At 48.9% G+C, this 18726-nt stretch overlaps 1 protein-coding gene across 1 annotated transcript in view; it reads right to left on the bottom strand.

The window, feature by feature from the left end:
- The window catches only part of KSR2 (kinase suppressor of ras 2), a 400684-nt gene that overhangs the window by 153910 nt on the left and 228048 nt on the right, over positions 1 to 18726 (bottom strand). Inside the window, exon 5 of the mRNA XM_044921136.1 lies at positions 13991 to 14175. Within this exon, the coding sequence (XP_044777071.1) occupies positions 13991 to 14175 (185 nt within the window). The remainder of the gene's footprint in view (positions 1 to 13990; positions 14176 to 18726) is intronic.

The following is an 18726-nucleotide window of genomic DNA, read 5'->3' as shown; positions in this document are numbered from 1 at the left end:
CATGATCCCAGGGTCCTGGGATCGAGTCCCACATCGGGCTCCCTGCTCTGCGGGAAGCCTGCTTCTCCCTCTCCCACTCTCCCTGCTTGTGTTCCTGCTCTCGCTATGTCTCTCTCTGTCAAAAAAATAAATAAAAAATCTTTAAAAAAAAAAAAAAAAAACCACACTCCTTTGGCTCTTCTTGCAATTCCAAATCCAGCAGTGGAAGACAGTTACATCTCCTGGAATGGATGCATGTGTGTGTGTGTGTGTGTGTGCATGCATAATCTATCTAATATATATATATAAGTAACATTCTGTAAATAACAATTGCTGATATTTATTACCTATTTCCTACATGCCTGGCACTATGTTAGAAGTTCACACGCATTCTCTCATTTAATCTTGCCTTCACCCTATGAGGGAGATATGACTCTTCTCCTAACTTTATAGGCAGGAAACGGAGGCTCAGAGACATCACTTACCCAAGGCCCCAGAGCCTTTGGCGGGCAGAGCTGGGATCTGAAACCAGGTCTTGTTTAGCTCTGAAGTCTAAGCCAAATCTGGCCTATCACCTGTATTTATAAATAAAGTTTTATTGAAACACAGCCCTGCCCACTCCATTATGTAAGGCTGCCCTTTAGAAGAAAGTAGCCAAGCCCTGGTGCTGGCCTAACCATTCCCATGGTATTTTAGAGTCTGTAACAACTGACATGTACCATTGGCTTATCTGATCCTCACTGCAGATCTGTGAGGTCAGGGAGGCTTCACCATCATTAGCCCATTTTATAGACAGGAAAACAGAGAGGTGAGGTGGTGGCCTATGGTGGCCCTCTGTGGCCCTCTGCTCAGGGCCAGGCTCAGGCACAGCCCCTGTGCTTTCCCAACTGCAGGATGCTGCCTCCGGCCGCAGAAGGTACTGCCCTGCCCCCATCCCGGTTCGGGTAACCGGTTAGCCTCCCAGAGAGAGCCGCTGTGGGAGTCAAGGTTAGGGCCCTAGGCTCCTGGGGCTTCCAGAGAACAGTGAGAACAAAGGCTGCCAGGGAAACAGAAAATAATGCTGGCAGCAGGCTGGGCATGCCAGTGAACGCCTAAGGGCCTAGGCCCAAGGGTCTGTCGTGATGGGAGCAGCAAGGGTGTTCTTCTGAGGGAGCATGCCAGCCCGTCCCAGACAGGACCCCTCTGCCATTTGCCCCTTACTCCCTCTCCATAGCACTTAGCACCAAATGCTAGGTCTTCCTCCCACGGGACAGGTGCTCTGGTTTCTGGGGGTGGGGAGGAGTCCTCCCTCCCCCCGGCACCCTCCACCATGTTCAGATTCACTCTACCAAGGAACAAGGCACAGACTGGCCGGCAGAGTTCAGGAGTCTGGAGAAGATGGGTCACCAGAGACAGGAGGTAGAGGAGAGAGAAAGGGATGGTGAAAGCCAAGGGAGAGACAGAGATGAGAGACAGAAAGACATAAAGATAGACTGACAGAGGAGGAGAGCAGGGGAGAGTAAACACAGAAGGGATCAGGAGGGGGATGGATGCGGGCTCCAAGTGCCCACCCATGTCTGCCTGGCGATGCCCTGATGTTCAGCAGAAGGAAGAACTGCTTTAACAGGGGCCGCGAACAAAGCAGCATGGGGCCTGGCGAGCCGCTTTCCACTTTTATCCCCAGCCAAGAAGAATGTGGCCTGAGATGAAAAGCAGGTTCTCGGATCCTGCCCAGCAGCTGGTGGGGCCTGGGCATCAGAGCAAGGGTGTGTGCGGGTAATCAGCCTAGGCCCCGGCCACCACTGGGGGTGGGGGAAGCCTGGGACGAGGCCGTCTGAGGGCTAGGAAGCAGTCTGTTATTTGGAGAAAAAGGACTCTCCCCATTCAAAAGGAGAAACAAATAAGTAAAATGCCCAGATCAGAGTTTTCACAGCTGCCTGCTAGGAGCAGATGTGTAGCAGGGAGGATGTGTGTGGCGTGTGAGTGACAGCGGAGGTCAGGAGGGGAGCCCAGGAGGATGGGAAGAAAGGCTGACCCCACCGCTTTGAAGAGAAAAGTTCCTGAGACAAGAATTAGCAAAGGACACCGCCAGGTACGGCAGGTATGGTCCCTAGTTGGTGGCCCCCCCATACCAATGTTGCTTAACCTATGATAGAATTTTTAAAGCATTTCCTCCGTTGCCAGTATGTTAACAATTGTGTAACTGCCCACAGCAATCTATGCGTCTGGTTTCTCTTGGGAAATCTGGATCATCTGGTGACACTTTGTCCCCTTCCCATAGAGCAACAATTGGCTGGAAGTGAGTGGTGGCCGCCTTCTTTAGAAAGGGTGGGTGCTCTGTGTTTTTCCACAGTCCTCACCTCTCCCTACTGCCCAACGCCAAGTGCATCCTTCACCCCCGATGTCCTCAATTCAGATTTACCGAAGAATGACCATGCCCCTAGCAAGAGGCACTGGACTTTATTTATTCATTCAAAACATACTTTTCAGCATCTACGATGTGCCGGGTCTTGAGATGCAGCCCTGAACAGGACAGATAAAACATCGCCTTTATGGAGCTCACAACCCGGTGGAGGAAGCTGACCTTACACTTTATCTCCTATAGTCTTCACAACAACCCTGTGAGGACACCATGGCTATACTCACTTTACATACAAGGAAACTGAGGCTTGAGGATTTTCTTGTGTTTAGTGAAGTAGGCATTTATGTTTAAGGGTGTCTGAGAAAATTTAACAATCGTCATGGGATGGGCACTGGCCAATCAGAACACGTGTCGAACCAATCAAAACACAGGCCCCGCCAATCAGGAGATAAGCTCAGCCAATCAGAACACACGCCCAACCAATCAGAACACAAGCCCAGCCAATCAGATTAAGTAGTGTTACAAATGCATAACAGCCGAACCTCTGCACCGCCTCTCTGTATTGCTTTTGACTGGGCAGGGATAATGACATTGGGCGCATATAAGAGAGAACTCAGAGGGCCTGCTGGCCCCCTTCCACCATGTGAGGATACAGTAAGAAAACACTGGCCAGGAGAGGGGCCCCACCAGAATGCAACCATGCTGGCACCTTGATCTTGGACTTCCCAGCTTCTAGAACTACGAGAAATAAATGTCTGTTGTTTATCAGCCACCCAGTCTGTGGTATTCTGTTATGGCAGCCCTAATGGACTAAGACACTTAACATATCAGGAATTCAATCAATACTGATGACTCCATTCAGATATGGTGCCGGTGGGGTGATGTCCTACAGAAACCAATGAGGATCAAAACTGACCCAAACCCAAACACCATACAGTAGTGACCACAACACTTAGGTAGTGCTTTCTATACACTAGGCACAGTGCTCAGCATCCTTTCATTTCAGCTTAGTAACCATTCCACAAGAAGGGCATATTATGCCCATTTTAAAGATGGGGAAACTGAGGCTCATAGGTGTTAGGTAATCAATGGCAAAGATAAGATTCAAACCCAAGCTTGTCTGACTCTCAACTTGGTGTCTGGCCAAGAGTGGGATGCTGTTTGTCTTGGGAATGGCACTGAGCCTCTCCCTGGTACCATGGGTTAACCTTCTCTGGTAGGCTGTGTGCTCTCTAGAGACTCCCGAGGAATGTCAGAGGGATAGTAAAGAAACTCCTTGCCAGGGATCACAGAGAAACACAGTCCAAGGGAGATGCTTGGAGAACTGAAAAGGGTTTTCTGTACAATGTGGAGACATGTCCCCACTAATTTGGATAATGAACTAATTTGGCCGGGAGGATTTTCTTCAAAACCCCTAGGATGGGGACCCCCGTTATTCATTGTTACTCTAGTAGACACTAATTATCAGCTTCCCTGGCATTCATTCTCCATTCTTAGACAAAACCCAAAATTTCTAAGCCCAAAAGTAAAGATCACAGCCCAGGATTAAACCGATAAGTTAACCTCCCACATGTCTGACCCCACTGATTGGTTTAGAGGTGAGCACATGGCCATGCAGGTTGAATCAGTGAATCTCAGACCTAAATAATCTCACTCTTCCACTCTGGACCAGAGCAGGGAAGGGATTTCTGGGGTCATCTTACCACCACATGGAGCCTAAAAGTTAAACCATCCTGGAGAAGAGCCAAGTCAAGAGATACAGAGAAATTGAGACTGAGACTGAGCCCCTTGATCCAGCCATACCTGAAGCCTACAAAACCCCCGGGCTTTTCAGTTACATGTGCCAATAAGTGACCTTCATACTAATAAATGAACAAACACCCCTGAAACAAATAATATATTATATGTTAATAAAAAAATTAAAAATACATAAATAAATAAAAGCTCAACTTGGACTGTTTATCACTTGTAAGTGTCAAGCTCTATGTTAGTACTACCACCACCATGCAGTGATAAAGACCTGCCTGTTTCCAATCAACAAAATGGTTTTCAGCAGTTTTGCTTGAGTGCCCATTTCTTTGGTTAGTTAAGGCAGGAGACCATCCATAACATCCCAAAGACTGCATCAAAGTTTCCAACAACTTCAGTTCCCGCCTCGATGATGCCAAATTCAGCCAGCTCTGCAGCTCTGGTGGGTGACAGAATCCCTTCTCCTTTGTCCTCTAGATCCCGAGTAGCTGAAGGCTCACAGTGCTGGCTGCAGAGTGAATGCTCAAAAGTGTTAGTGTCCATTCAAAAATATTTATGTGTGCTAGCTCCAAGCAAGGCATGATGGAGACACGAACAAGCAAGAGCAATGTGGTTATAGCTCTCGTGGAACTGACACTGGGGGAACAGAACATTAAAGAAATACTCATATAAATAAACAGATGGTTGTGGATTGTGGTAAGTGCTTCAGGAGGAAAGCGCAAGAGGTGAGAGAAAATGTAACTGAAATAACTTGAGAAGTTAGGAAATGCTTTCCCAAGGAAGCAGTGATTGAGACAAAGTGACAATGACAGGGTGTCCAGTCACCCATGGGTTCAAAACAGGAGAGAATGCAGTTCACTTAAGATCATGGTAGAATCTTAACCTGGGTTTGGGGGCCAGATCACTTTGGTGGGCTGGATATGGAAAGATCCATTTGGAGACTACTGAATAGTGTGGACCAGGGTGTGGTGATGGAGGAGGAGAAGGAAAAAAAACCAGAAGAACAGAACTCACAGTCTATAACCCATGAGCCAAATCTGGCCCCTTGCCAGATTTTGTAAATAAAGGTTTATTGGAACACAGCCACACCCACTTTATCGGAAGACAGTCTATGGCTGCTTCGTGCTACATGGCAAAGCTGAGTATTTGTCATGGAGACCGTATGGCCAGCAGATCTGAAAGTATTTCCTACCGGGGCCTTTACAGAAAGTTTGCCAACCATGATTTAGAAGGTCAACTCAACAAGACTTGGAAATGGGGCATTGTGGAGAGGAAGGGGCAAAGATCACACCTAGATAAAATACAGACTTGCTCAACTGGGTTGATGTACAAGACGGGGGCCACTAGAGATGAATTTGTTTTATTGGGGGAGGGGAACAAATTTGATTAAAACAACCCACCGTACCCCGACCTACTGTTTCATGGAAATGCAGTCAGGCCAAATTATGTGCAGAGAGCACATGCAAGTTGGAGTCTGAAGGTACCATGGTTTCTAGTCTCAGCTCTGAGACTCAGTATAACCTGAAGCTATGCATGGGGATTTCTCTTCTTGGAATATCCATTTCTTCCTCTACAGAATGGGGATGCAGGAGCACGGGCAAGGAACATCAATGCCAGGTGCACACTGCATCGTTCTATAGCAACAATACTTGTTACTTCTTCTCTTGTTGCCATGAAATCGGTGGAAGTACTCACCAGGGGTGGGGGTGGGGGTGTTACTGGGACAAAGGTACAGTCAGACATACATCCTGATGACAGGCAATGGGACTGCCCACACCAACAATGCGTACCTGACTGAGGACCAGGACTCATTCCAAAAGATATAAATGACCCCCTGGCTGCTAATGCCAACCACTTACGGACCAATTTTTGCTGCCACAATTCCTGGTGCGAGCAATCATAACAAAAGGTCTAAGGTTGTCTATTGCATGCTGAGCCCAAACGGTTTGTGCAAAATTACAGAGAAGAAGAAAGGGCTGATGATAACCCAGAAGTTGCCTCGCCTAGAACATTCATAACCACATGCATGCACCACACACACACAAACACACACACACACACACACACACACACTCTACTAGCCCTCTGTACAAACAAAAGGTGTCACCTTTTAAAGAAAGGCACCGTTTCCTTCCTCTAGAGCATGTTCAGTAGCAGCAGAGCCTATAATTTTGTAATCATCATGGCACAAAGGAGGAAGCTATTAGCTCAGCATCAGCAGATCCAGGTTCAAACCCCAGCTCTGAAACCCTGGGAAAATTCCTTCTACTTTCTGGCCTCAGTTTCTCCATCTGTAAAATAAGGGCTTGGACTCAGTAATTTCTGAGCCCCCTATCAGTTCTGATCTCTATGATTTTAGAACGGAGGTTAAAAATCAGGAGCCCCAAGATCTAATACAACCCACCAACCTGCGGGGTTATTTAATACCACCGCAAACAGGGTTAAAAGATTTTTCACTGGGTGCTAGCATTTTAAAATTGGGAGATTTCTCCTAAAGTCACAGTCTCAGGGCACCTCAGTGACTCAGTGGGTTAAGCATCTGCCTTCGGCTCAGGTCATAATCTCAGGGTCCTGGGATTGAGCCCCGCAACAGGCTCCCTGCTCGGTGGGGAGTCTGCTTCTCCCTCTCCCTCTGCCCCTTCTCCCCCCTCAGCTTGTGGTCTCTCTCTCTCTTAAATAAATAAATAAAATCTTAAAAAAGAAAGCCACAGTCTCTGACTTCTTCAGAAAAATGCAAACACCAGGTCCACAAGGGGATGCACTTAGAAGGACACACCCCTGCGTAAGTAGACATCATACCAAAACCGCACAGCCTGGGTCTAACATGGAGAACCACAGACAAACCCAAATCAAGAAACATTCTGTGAAGAAGCTGGTCCTCACTCTTCAAAGATGTCGGAGCATAAGCAACAAAGAAAGGCTGAGGAACTATTCAAGCCCGACACAAGAACTTAATGCAGTATGTAATCCTGGATTGGATCCTGTGCCAGAAAAATAAATTGCTATGAAGGATGCTATTGAGACAATTGCTGAAATAGGAATATGGTTCGATGAAAGTCTTGAGTCAATGTCAAGGTTACTGAACCTGGTAACTCTGTTAGTTACGTAAGAGTGTAGACGACTCAGTCCCAAATGGTTCACAGAGAGAGAAAATGAGGTGGGGGATTACAGAGGAAGCAAATGCAAGCAAATGTTAAAAATGGATGAATCCCAGTAAAGGAGGTACAGGAATCCTTTGTAGTATTACTGCAACTTTTCTATAGGTTTGAAATTATTTCCAAATGAAACTTTTTTTTAAAGAGGTTGTTGTATAACCAAGCGATTCTCAAATGTTAGTGTGCAGAATCCCCTGGAGGTTTGGTGAAAATTCAGATTGTTGGACCCTCCCCAGAGCTTCTGATTCAGTAGGTCTGCAAAGGGGACAGTACGAGTTTGCATTTCTAACAAGCTTTCAGGCGATGCAGACGCTGTTGGCCTGGGACACACTTTGAGAAGCCCTGGTACAACCTAGCTTAACCAGTGGAAGTGACTATTAAAAGAACAAGATACAGAAGGAGTTGTTAAAAAGCAGGACTGGGGGGCGCCTGGGTGGCTCAGTCGGTTAGGCATCTACTTTCGGCTCAGGTCATGATCCCGGGGTCCTGGGATCGAGCCCCGCATCAGGCTCCTTGCTCAGCGGGAAGCCTGCTTCTCCCTCTCCCTCTGCCCCTCCCCCCTGCTCATGTTCTCACTCACTCTCTATCTCTTAAATAAATAAATAAATAAAATCTTAAAAAAAAATAAAAAGCAGGATTGACAGAGGGATGGTACAAAGGACTAGTGTTCTTCATCATGAACCTTTTTGGATTTTGTTTCCAGGTATACACATTTTAATGCCTAGAAGCACCTAGACCAGCACCTGCCTCGCAAGTAGCAGATGGTCAGTATGTGTTAAGGACCTGCCCGCTGGTATCTAAGTTCCTAAAATACAGCAAAGATTCCAGGCAACAAGGGAGCCTCCTGTATCTGCTGGGGGGAGAGGGGAGCAAAAACCAAAACCTGCTTGTTTTGGGGGGAGAAACATTCTTTGGGGCACTCCAATGTGATACATGGGTTCCCCCTTGAAACTGCCACCACGGAGTCAGGTCAGACACGGATTTCTCAAAATCTCATAATTCTGAGCTGAGAACATGGTTCAGGCAGCCAACTTCTGTCAAGATACGCACTCCTTCTCATCCTCTTCCGGGGGGTAATGAACCTTGGCCTCAAGCCTCATTAAACCCCATTATATAATCACCCCCATCCCGAGTCTCTTTATAACCCTTCCAGTGTCTGGTTTCTCAGGACTACGCAGTTCAGCTCCATCGGTCTTTATTGCTACCTGCTGCCTCCCTCAACAAATCAGCCTTCTGGGGTGCCTGGGGGGCTCAGTCATTAAGCATCTGCCTTTGGCTCAGGTCATGATCCCCGGGTCCTGCGATGGAGTGCTGCATCGGGCTCCCTGCTCAGCAGGAAGCCTGCTTCTCCCTCTCCCACTCCCCCTGCTTGTGTTCCTGCTCTCGCTGTCTCTCTCTGTCAAATAAATAAATAAAATCTTTTAAAAAAAGAAATCAGCCTTCTGACTCAGCCTCAAGGCACATGGGGCCAGGCCCTCAACAGAGGGTCAACTCTCTGTCGCCTTGTGTCCAAGAAACAGCACAGGAAATGCTCGGCAAAGAGATGAGGAGAGTGCACAGTGAGACAGGGCAAGGTGAGGGTATGCTGTCTTTCAAGGCACTGCGCGAAGGACAATATTTTCTAAGACTGGGGCCTTGTGTAAAACTCCAGCTGGTGCCATTAGGACCAAGAAGGGGCCGTCTGGGAATCATCAGTCACTTGTTCCCTTTGCTAGCTGCTGCCCTGAAGTCCTAGACCCCCACAGCTAATAAAGAAACACCCAGAACACTGCAGGTGGTAAAAAGTAGCCTGCCAGGGTGCCTGGGTGGCTCAGCTGGTTAAGCCACTGCCTTCGGCTCAGGTCATGATCCTGGAGTCCCGGGATCGAGTCCCGCGTCGGGCTCCCTGCTCGGCAGGGGGTCTGCCTCTCTCTCTGACCCTCCCCCCTCTCATGCTCTCTATCTCATTCTCTCTCTCAAATAAATAAATAAAATCTTTAAAAAAAAAAAAAGTAGCCTGCCATTCCTCATCTTCTACCAAAGATGTCCAGGATAAATGAGTTGCAAAAGCTGTCTGCAACTCATTCTTCTGGCCACTCTCTGCAGCTGCCTGCCCCGCACCCCACCCCCCACCCCAGGCATGGCTACCACCTGGCACAATGGATCCCCTGCATATCAACACCGGAATCTGGCAGGGTAACGATTCGTCACCCAGTGTGGGTGCTGCTCTCTGAGTGAGCACAGCGTGCTGATAAACAAAAGGCATCCCTGGAGCAAGGCTGACCCCCACAACACAATCCCCCAACGAGGCCAGGGCACCAGCAAGGACACTGGGACAAGTTAAGGTCCCTACTTGATGAGCAAACCAGTCTCAGCGAGGACGGCGTGGAAGCTCTGTTCCTCAGCATTACAGAACGGGGAATTCAGAATGAGAGCAAACTCCACTTCCTACCTGCCCTTGTGATCTTGGGCCAGCTACCCAAACCCTCCCAGCCTCAGTTTCTTCATCTGCAAAATGGGGCTAAGAATAGAAACTACCTGATGGAGAACTAGGAAGCTTATATAATACAAGTAAATTGCTTTGCCTGCATTGACGGCGCCTGCAACATTGTTAATACACAATAAGTGCCAATTGCTATTATTATCCTCATTTTCATCATTGTTGCAAGTTATCCCATCATAGGACAAGCAGCAATAGCTGCCAAACCTAGCCTTTATTGAGACTTTAGTGCTCTAAGCACCAGCCCCTGTACTGGGAATGTACACCCATTCCTCATTTTGTCCTCACTACATCCTTGCCAGGTTAAAACTGACTCAGGGGGTTCGGCGAGGGCCCAACGAAATGTCAGCAACCACTTAGTCGCTGTACTCCCCAAATCACTTCCACCAGCCGGTAATGAATGATGATGAGTCATCACTCCTTCCCATCTAGACAGTATATTTTCATTCTGAAGAAGACTCTTTATTGGGACTTACAGCGGCAGCCTGATACCCTACAAGGAGCCACCAGCACACAGTTTGCTGGACCAGAACTGGCCCATGGGTAGAGGGCATCCAATCAGACACCATCTGGACCACGCGGCATGCCCCGATGAAACACAGAATAAATGCAGCGAGGGTGGGGAGATCAGTCCAGTCCATTGTTCTCTATTTCTTTGGGAAGTAGTTTCACTCCTGAGTCACCACCTTCCACGTTGAGCAGGAGGGTTTAAGAACTTGTGTTCTGCCCGCAGTTGGCCTTAGAGAAAGGTTCCTCCGTAAGCTGGGGCTCCTGCCACTCCCCTCCCTTCCCCCTGCTTGTCACTCCCAGATGAGGAACGTAGGGTAAGCCCAAGGAGGTGAAGTCCTTCTCACGGCCCATCGGAGGAGGCTGGGTACCCTGAAGGTCTGAATCTCAGCCACTCGACAGCCAGATCTGTCTAATGCTGTCCCCAGGCATCCCCAGGAGGAGTAACAAGAGGGCGGATCACCAGCCATGGCCAGAACCAACGGTGGCAAAGGGGCAGACAGACTCAGCCTGGCAGGGACACAGTTTCAGGGACTCCCTCCGCTGGCTCACAGGGAGGAAGGCTGGCACCAGGACCCAAAGGCAGAAAGGTCTCTTCCGAAGCTCAGAGTAGGGGGAGAACAGGACTATCACAAGCAAGGGGGAACCAGAGCCTGCCCCATGTGCCCTCCCAACCACCGCAGCCCAGGGTCCTCCAACCAGCACTCTGAGTGCTCACAAGATTTGCCCAGGCAAAGCTCACTGGGTTAGCCTTAGAATCACAGAGTTTCTAAGCTCTGGACTGGAACCTTGTGGAGTCCTTTATTATACAATCGGGGAAACTGAGACCCAGACAGAGAAAGGAATTCGCTTCACCGAAGAGCAGGGATGCAGGCTAGAGTTGGATCGGGATTCAAGCCCTACCACGTGGGCAAGATCATTTGCCCTTTTGAGCCTCAGTTTCCTTATCTATAGAATGGGAATTAGAATGCCTGCCTCAATGTTTGTGGTGAGTTTTAACTGTGACAAGGCAGGGACAGAGGTCTCCATGGTGACATCATGGAGACTCTAACAGAGAGCTTCTCATTTCCTAACCTGGAGTCGATTCTACTGGGCTGCCCTCTGTTTCCGTCATTTATTAGGATCAATGGAAATGGGACTGGTCCATGGGATTCCAGCTAATATTTGGGGTACACCCTCATTCTCCTACTGAGGCTCAAATGTGACTTTTCTCCCTTATGGAGGATCAGAGGACGACCTCTCTGCCTCCAAGGACCAGGACGGTCCAAAGAGGCAACTGTGCTTCTCCGGCCTCTTAGTGCTAAGGGCTGATTTTCATTAAGGACTTTGTTCCTGCCCCCAGGCAAGGGGAGAACCCTCCCCTCTCTCATGGAGACCAGAGCAGGCAGGAAAAGTTGGGAGCCACGGTGAATCCTCATAAAACTTTCTGGCAGGAGAGGAAGGGTCTAAATGTGCAAGTCCGTGGTTTTTTAAGCAAGCTGAAGATGTTTCTATCCTGGACAGAGCTAAAGTGCAGACCTGTGGTCCAGCCCCCAGAGATGGTGATGCCCGGAGACAGATGGCTGCTGGAAGCAGCCCCCCGGCCTCATGCCGAGGTAAATTCCAAGCACTCTTAGGACCATGGGGAAGCGTGGGGGGGGAGTGAACTGAAAGGCATTTACCCACAGCCCCCAAACTAATCAGAAAGTCAGAGGATGTAAACGGTGCCAGGGAAAAGGAGCGAATTAACATCGTCAGGACAGGGCGCCTGGGTGGCTCAGTTGGTTAAGCGACTGCCTTCGGCTCAGGTCATGATCCTGGAGTCCCGGGATCGAGTCCCGCATCGGGCTCCCTGCTCGGCAGGGAGTCTGCTTCTCCCTCTGACCCTCCTCCCTCTCATGCTGTCTCTCATTCTCTCTGTCTCAAATAAATAAATAAAATCTTTAAAAAAAAAACATCGTCAGGACAGCTACTATGTATCAAGCACTTATTATGTACCAGGCCCTGTGCAGATGACTTGACATGGAGGAGCCCATCTAATCCTCACAACCACCTACGGAGGGCATCTATTGTGAGCCCCATTTTACAGATGAAGAAACTGAGGCTCAGAAAGGGTTCTGCACTTGCTTGGGGTCAGGCACGCTGCTCAAAAAGACACAGAGCTGGGACTGGCCCCTGGCACCTCCCTCCGGGGCTGGGACATCCTGCCTCGCCCACTGCTATGACACATTTGATACATCATCACCCCCCTTGTCCTTGTCTGGGCTCCCAAGCCACCCTCTGACTGCCACACAGGCCCACCCTACAGTGTAGATCTGGTTTCTCTGACAGTGATTTCTCCCGACAAATTAATAAATTGGCCTTCTGGTGTTGATATGTGTCATGAGTGCTATTTTAGTTCGCTCGATTCAGGGCCAGTGCCCCCAGGGCACTGAGACCAGCTAGGCTCTGGAACTTCTCCTAACTGACGTCCATACAGGTCTCCTCTGGTTCTGGACCCTCGGCTGATTCCCGCAGTGGCTGCATCATGCACATGTGTGGACCGAATTCACCATGCCGCCCAGGCCAACCGTCCAGCGGGGCTGAGGCAGAGCTTCTGAGCCCAAAAGTCTTGACACTGGACACCGGGTTGGAGGTTATATGTGTGTGCAATTTCCCAGGGAGAGAAATAACAGATTTCATGAAATTCTCAAAGGGTCCACAGCCTCCCTAAAAAAAGTTTAAAAACCCTCATGTAAAGGTAAAGAATAGGACCAACATGTAGAGAAAGGCTCCCTGCTGAAGAGTTCAGGGATCTTGGATCAAATCATGTGTGATGGTGAAGCTTATCCATTCTGGAGTTAGGAAGAACCAGCTTCAAACCTTGGCTCAATGACTCAACAGCTGTGTGAGTTTGCCAAGTTCTTTGATGACCCTGAGCCTCTGTTTCCTCATCTATACAATGGGAACAACTCATCTGCACAATGGCTTGTTGCAAGAACCAAATGAGGTCATGCGTGTGGGTGATGAACACGAACAGGTGTCCAGTAAACATTGCTTATCATTTATCAGAGCAGCAGCATGATCACCCCATGGCTGTGTTGGGGGCCCCGGGGTTATTTCCTTCCTGTTCCAACAGTCCCCCCTCCGAAATTCCCAGTCCATTAAAAGTCAGTGTCTGAGCTGCGGGACTGGTTGGGCTTTTTTCAGGGGCTCCCCTCTGACCACATCTAAGCCTGTTCAGCAAAATGGGCCTCTGGGCAGAGAAGATGAAACGTCTTCTGAAACCTCAAGCCCTTGATCACCAGAAAGTCCCATTTCCGCTCCGAGTAATAACCAGTTTGTCTCTAGCAGAAATTCATGGGAGCAGAATGTAAAACACCCCAGGCCATGCTCAGCCCAGTTTGAACCCAAATCCATCTTCGAAATGAAAGGTGATACGTGTTGACCTGAGTGGGGGGAAAAAAATTACAAAATTTAATCATAGATGCCTGATCCACAGCGGCCCAAGAAAAATCCTGTGACTGGGCAACTGAGAAGCAGAGAGAAAAAGCTGATGTTTCCTTTCATGTCCCGCATGCTTGCTTCTCTCTGTCATCCCTACACACCTGCAGGCAAAAAGAGTAGGAACGTGGGACCAATGACAACAGCCAGTCAACCTCCCAGTGCTAATCACGCCCCTTCCCTTTGAAACCATCGAAACCATCCGAGGGGTGGGAGTGGCGCAGGTGGGAGGCGGAGGCCCTGGTTCAAAGCATCTCATGAGCATTTCTTGAGGGAGAACAAGGGAGTGTGCACCTGGCCGACAAGAAGGTGACTTACTTGCAGAGAAGTTGGCCTCCGTGTGGACAGGAGGGGTGGAAGGCAGGAAAGGTGCGTGTCCCACAAAGAAGGAGCGGAGGGAGCGCTCCGACAGGAGGGGGGAGCGCTGCTGAGAGGGAATGTTCTCGCAGCTGCCCACACTGCTGTGAATCTTGAGGTTCAAGGGTTTGCTTTTCTTCTTGGCTCTGAAAGAGAGACAGAAGAAGAAGAGAGGGACATGTATCCATAAGTGCATACAGAATGAGAGCCGGCAGACCCAATCTCGTTAACATGGCACCAACGTCCACTCCCCACACTGACCTGGCCCTCTTGCGGCTTCTCCATCCCCCCTTCCCTGAGCTCCAACCAGGGTTCTGTGCTGTTTGTCACCTGCAACCCTTTGCTGGTGCTGTCCCCACAGCCCAGAATAGCCCTCCCTTTCCCTGCCTGCTTAATCCCCATCTGTCTGACTCCGCTCTGGTGTCCTCTCCTCCAGGAAGCCTTCCCAGATACTCCCTTCCCTCCTTGCCTGGGTTGGGTGTTCCTCTTCAATTCGTCTACAGTATTCTGAGTGTATCCCTGCAGCTGTACTTTCCTATTTTCCCAAATTTGTTCTTTTAGTTTTTGTTTCGCAAGTGAACTGTGGGTCTTTTAGGGCAATGATTCTGTGTTGTTCATTTCCCTGTCCTTGGCAATTAGCACAGAACCTGGCACACAGTAGGTGCCTATTAAATGACCAATCTGGATTATGACTGGCACTTAATCGCGCTGCACTCTAATTCCTTGAGGGCAGGAACCCTGTGGTTTTCGTGGCTGAATTTCTCAGCCCCTGGCTTGGCACCAGCTGAATGCAATGAACGCTGGAGCGGCTTTGGAAACACTTCTCCCCTTCCCTAGGAGCTTAGGTGATCAGTTTAAGAGAGTGTGATTTAGAACAGCATCCCAAACCAGCCACTCTGCCCTCCCCCCTCCTCCCCGCCACTTCCCCGCACCGCCCCATGCAGGTCTGGCCCCGGAGTTGGGCGCCACCTTGTGGCCAAAGTGAACCCTCCTTGCAAATGTTCTCCCTTCTAGATGGAGAGCCCAGGAAGGTGCCTTAATTAAAGACTGGAGGCCTCCCACACACGCAGCCTAAAAGTCACCCTCTCCAGGAGGCCTGCTGCCCATCAGCTTTCAGGAATCCAAGTGCGCCTGTGGAGTCGCTCCCTCGCAGTGCTTGGGCTGGCAGCCCTGCTTATTATATCCCTAGGGGTCTGCAGCAAGGCCCAGGAAGGTACCTTCCCTTATAAGCCGCACACGTTAGCTGGCTCTCCCTGCCCATGGCTGGAGAAGAGAGGGAAACAAGGGAGCGGCATTTCATCCCACAAGAGCCTCCAATGGTGGAGATTCAAAGAGGCATCTACACCGAGGCAGGATAATTTTAGAGTCAGACTCGCCAACTTTGGGGTCAGGGAGACCGGGGCTCAGGTCCTGATTGGAACCTCAGGAAAGTGATCTCATCTCTGTGCCTCAGTTTCCTCACCTGGATAATGGGGAAAACCACAGCACCTACCTAAGAAGGATTCTGTGACAATTCTATGAGATAAGGTGCTTGGCACAGGGCCAGGCACAGAGTGAGGGTTCAGGTGACCTGTTATTAACGTCACTAGGAGCAGGTTAAACTGGGTGTCTGTATAGCATGGAATTAGCCTGGAAGAAGCCAAAAGTTGAAGCTGAGCCATGTTTTTCACCTGAAACATCAAGCAACTCTCAACCCACCACCACCCTTAGCAGATGAATAGGATGCAGTCATACCCTCTGGCAATAGCTACCATCATTATTTCCAAAACACGGATGGGAGCCTTGAGGCACTGGGCCACCCAATGGCAAGGCCAGATCCCTCGTATAAGGAGAACCAAGTCCAACTCAGCACAAGTTTAACAGTAGCTCAGTGACTGCAGAGAGTCAATTTGCTTTACTAACTCAGGACCAGAGATGGAGCAGAGAATGGGTATATATAAATAAATGTTAGCTGGACAGATGCATGGATAAAAAGCTGGATGGACAGATGGATAGATGGAAGGATGAATGGATGGGTAGATGGATGGATGAAGAAATAGATGGGTGGAGGGATGGAAAGAAGGAAAGAGGGAAGGAAGGAAGGAGGGAAAGGAGGGAAAAAGAAAAGTAGGAAAGGTTGGAAGGGTGGAAGGACAATGGATGGATGATGAAAAGGACAAAGAATGGATAGATGGATGAATGGATAAAGAGATGGATCAGAGGATGGATGGATGGGTGGATGGATGAAAAGGTTGAAGGACAGAAGGATGATGGATGGTTGGAGAGATAGATGTAAGAAAAAAAAGAGGATGGGAGGATAGAAAGACAGACAAGAGGAAAAGAGGGTAGGAGCAAGAGAAAATGGAGGATGAATGGCTATTTGACCAGAGTAGGTGGCACGAAATCATACATCACTTCTTGCCCACCAAGGAAGTCTTCATGGACAGAATGTGGGATTCACCTTTACCATCTGCCCTCATTACCCAGCATGCTCAGAGGAGAAAACAGACACAAATGACTGTGTCCAATGACTGTGACTGTGTAAGATTCAGAGCATATTTTGCAGTATATCCTGCAGGTGTAATTAAAAAGAACATCTCTCCATTATCGCAGGATATTAGAAATTTATCACATAAATGTCTTCCCTGGAATCGGGACCAATTCTGGGGAAAGCAGCAAAACGAGGGGGCACGAAGCATTGGCGAGGGCAGCTTCATCCTTCGGGACCGTATGAGCCCCAGGTGGACCAGGCTGCTCTCTGCACAGGTGGGCAAGTCAGAGCTCCCTGACGTGGCAGGCTGTGCTGAGAGCAGCCCCAGAGCCGGGCTCAGCTGAGGCTGCGCGTCCATGGCAGGAAGACACCCAGCTCAGGGGCCATCATCCGTGCTTAGGGAAAATGCACGTTGTTTTACGGGGTACAGCAAAGGATTATTCATTCCAGGATTGAATTCAGAAGAATTTCCTGAAGCCTAATTTGCAGAGAATATGTCTGAACTAAAAGGATCCCAAGAACCCTTACTTCTTCAACTGATTCATTACTCTCCATCTCCAGCCGTCAAGCTCTGGTCCCCACCTTCCTCCCTCATTTCAGCTGGCGCCGCCACTGTGCCTGAATCAGACCCCCAATCCCACTTTCTTTTTTTTCACTTAAAAAAAATTTTTTTGGGCGCCTGGGTGGCTCAGTTGGTTAAGCGACTGCCTTCGGCTCAGGTCGTGATCCTGGAGTCCCGGGATCGAGTCCCACGTCGGGCTCCCTGCTCGGCGGGGAGTCTGCCTCTCTCTCTGACCCTCCCCCCTCTCATGCTCTCTATCTCATTCTCTCTCTCTCAAATAAATAAATAATAAACTCTTTAAAAAAAAAAAATTTTTTTTCTTTACTTTTCATTTACACTGAGGTAAAATTCACATAATATGTATTAACCACGTTGAAGTGAACAATTCAGTGGCATTAAGTACATTCATGATGTTGTGCGAACATCATCTCTATCTAGTTCCAAAATATTTCATCACCCCAAAACAAAACCCTGTACCCACTAAGCAATTCCCCTCCATGCCCTTCCCTCCAGTCCCTGGCTGGATATTTCATATAAATGGAATTATACAATATGGGAACTTCTGGGTCTGGCTTCTTTCACTGAACCTAACGTTTTTGAGGTTCATCCATGTGGTAACAATGTATCAAAACTTCAATCCTTTTTATGGTTGAATAATCCCATCGCACTTTTGATTCTTTATAATCTATCCTCCATCCAGGCACCAAGGCGACGTTTTAAAAAGCATACACTGTATCACGTCACTCCCCTGCTTTAAAACTCCCAAAGGTTTCCTTTCAAAAGCTTCAAGGGACCCTCAAGGATCACTATCTGGAGAACTTCTTGTATTATCATCACTTTGTCACCCTCTGACTCTAGCCACTCTGGTCATCTTTCTGATTCTTCACCATACCAAATTCTCATCTACCTCAGGATCTTTGCACATGCTGTTCCTTCTGCCAGGAACACCATTTCCCATCCTGACTATTAGTGAGGACCTACTTTAGGCATCACTTCCTTAGAGGCACAGTCCTCAACCTTCAGAACTAGTCAGATCTCCAGGTTACGTGCGTTCCCAGTACTATCTGCTTTTCCTTCACAAAATGCATCCCAGTTGGAATTCTGCTTTTACTTATGTGGTTGCTGAGTGAATGTCTATCTCCCCCATGGTTTGTGCCCACCACACATGGGATGGGCCTGTATCCCAGCAACTAACACAAAGCAGGCAACCCACAGTTGCAGAGCCAAGACCAGAAGCTAGGTCTACAGACTCCCACCCAAGCCCATGTGCTCCAACTCAAGCAAAAACAACCTGGCGTCATCTGTCTTGGGAGAATTCTAAGGGAAATGTAGCCCAGTTTCGATCTGCAAGTCAGGAGGGCTGGTTTGGCAGCATCTTCTCTGTTCATTCCAGCTATGGGCTCCTTGAGGGCAGAGACACACCTGATTTCTTTTGCCAGCCCCTGGCCACCCCCAGCCTTGGTCTGGCAGACAGACAGCTCTGCACTCCTAGGCTTTTGATCAATGCCCATTTGCCACCTCTCCCTCAGAGCCTTGGTCGCAAAGATCGCTGCGGGGGGTCCCAAACTGATGATTAGTCTTTGCACCACTTTCTCTTCTAAAAGCTTGCTGGGCATTGAGTCAAGCAGAGCCGCTGGCTCACGTGGCCTCTTTACCCTCAGCTTC

This window comes from Neomonachus schauinslandi, chromosome 14, assembly GCF_002201575.2.
Source record: "Neomonachus schauinslandi chromosome 14, ASM220157v2, whole genome shotgun sequence".
NCBI classification, from domain to species: Eukaryota; Metazoa; Chordata; class Mammalia; order Carnivora; family Phocidae; genus Neomonachus; species Neomonachus schauinslandi.
This window is presented reverse-complemented; position numbering and strand designations above follow the sequence as displayed.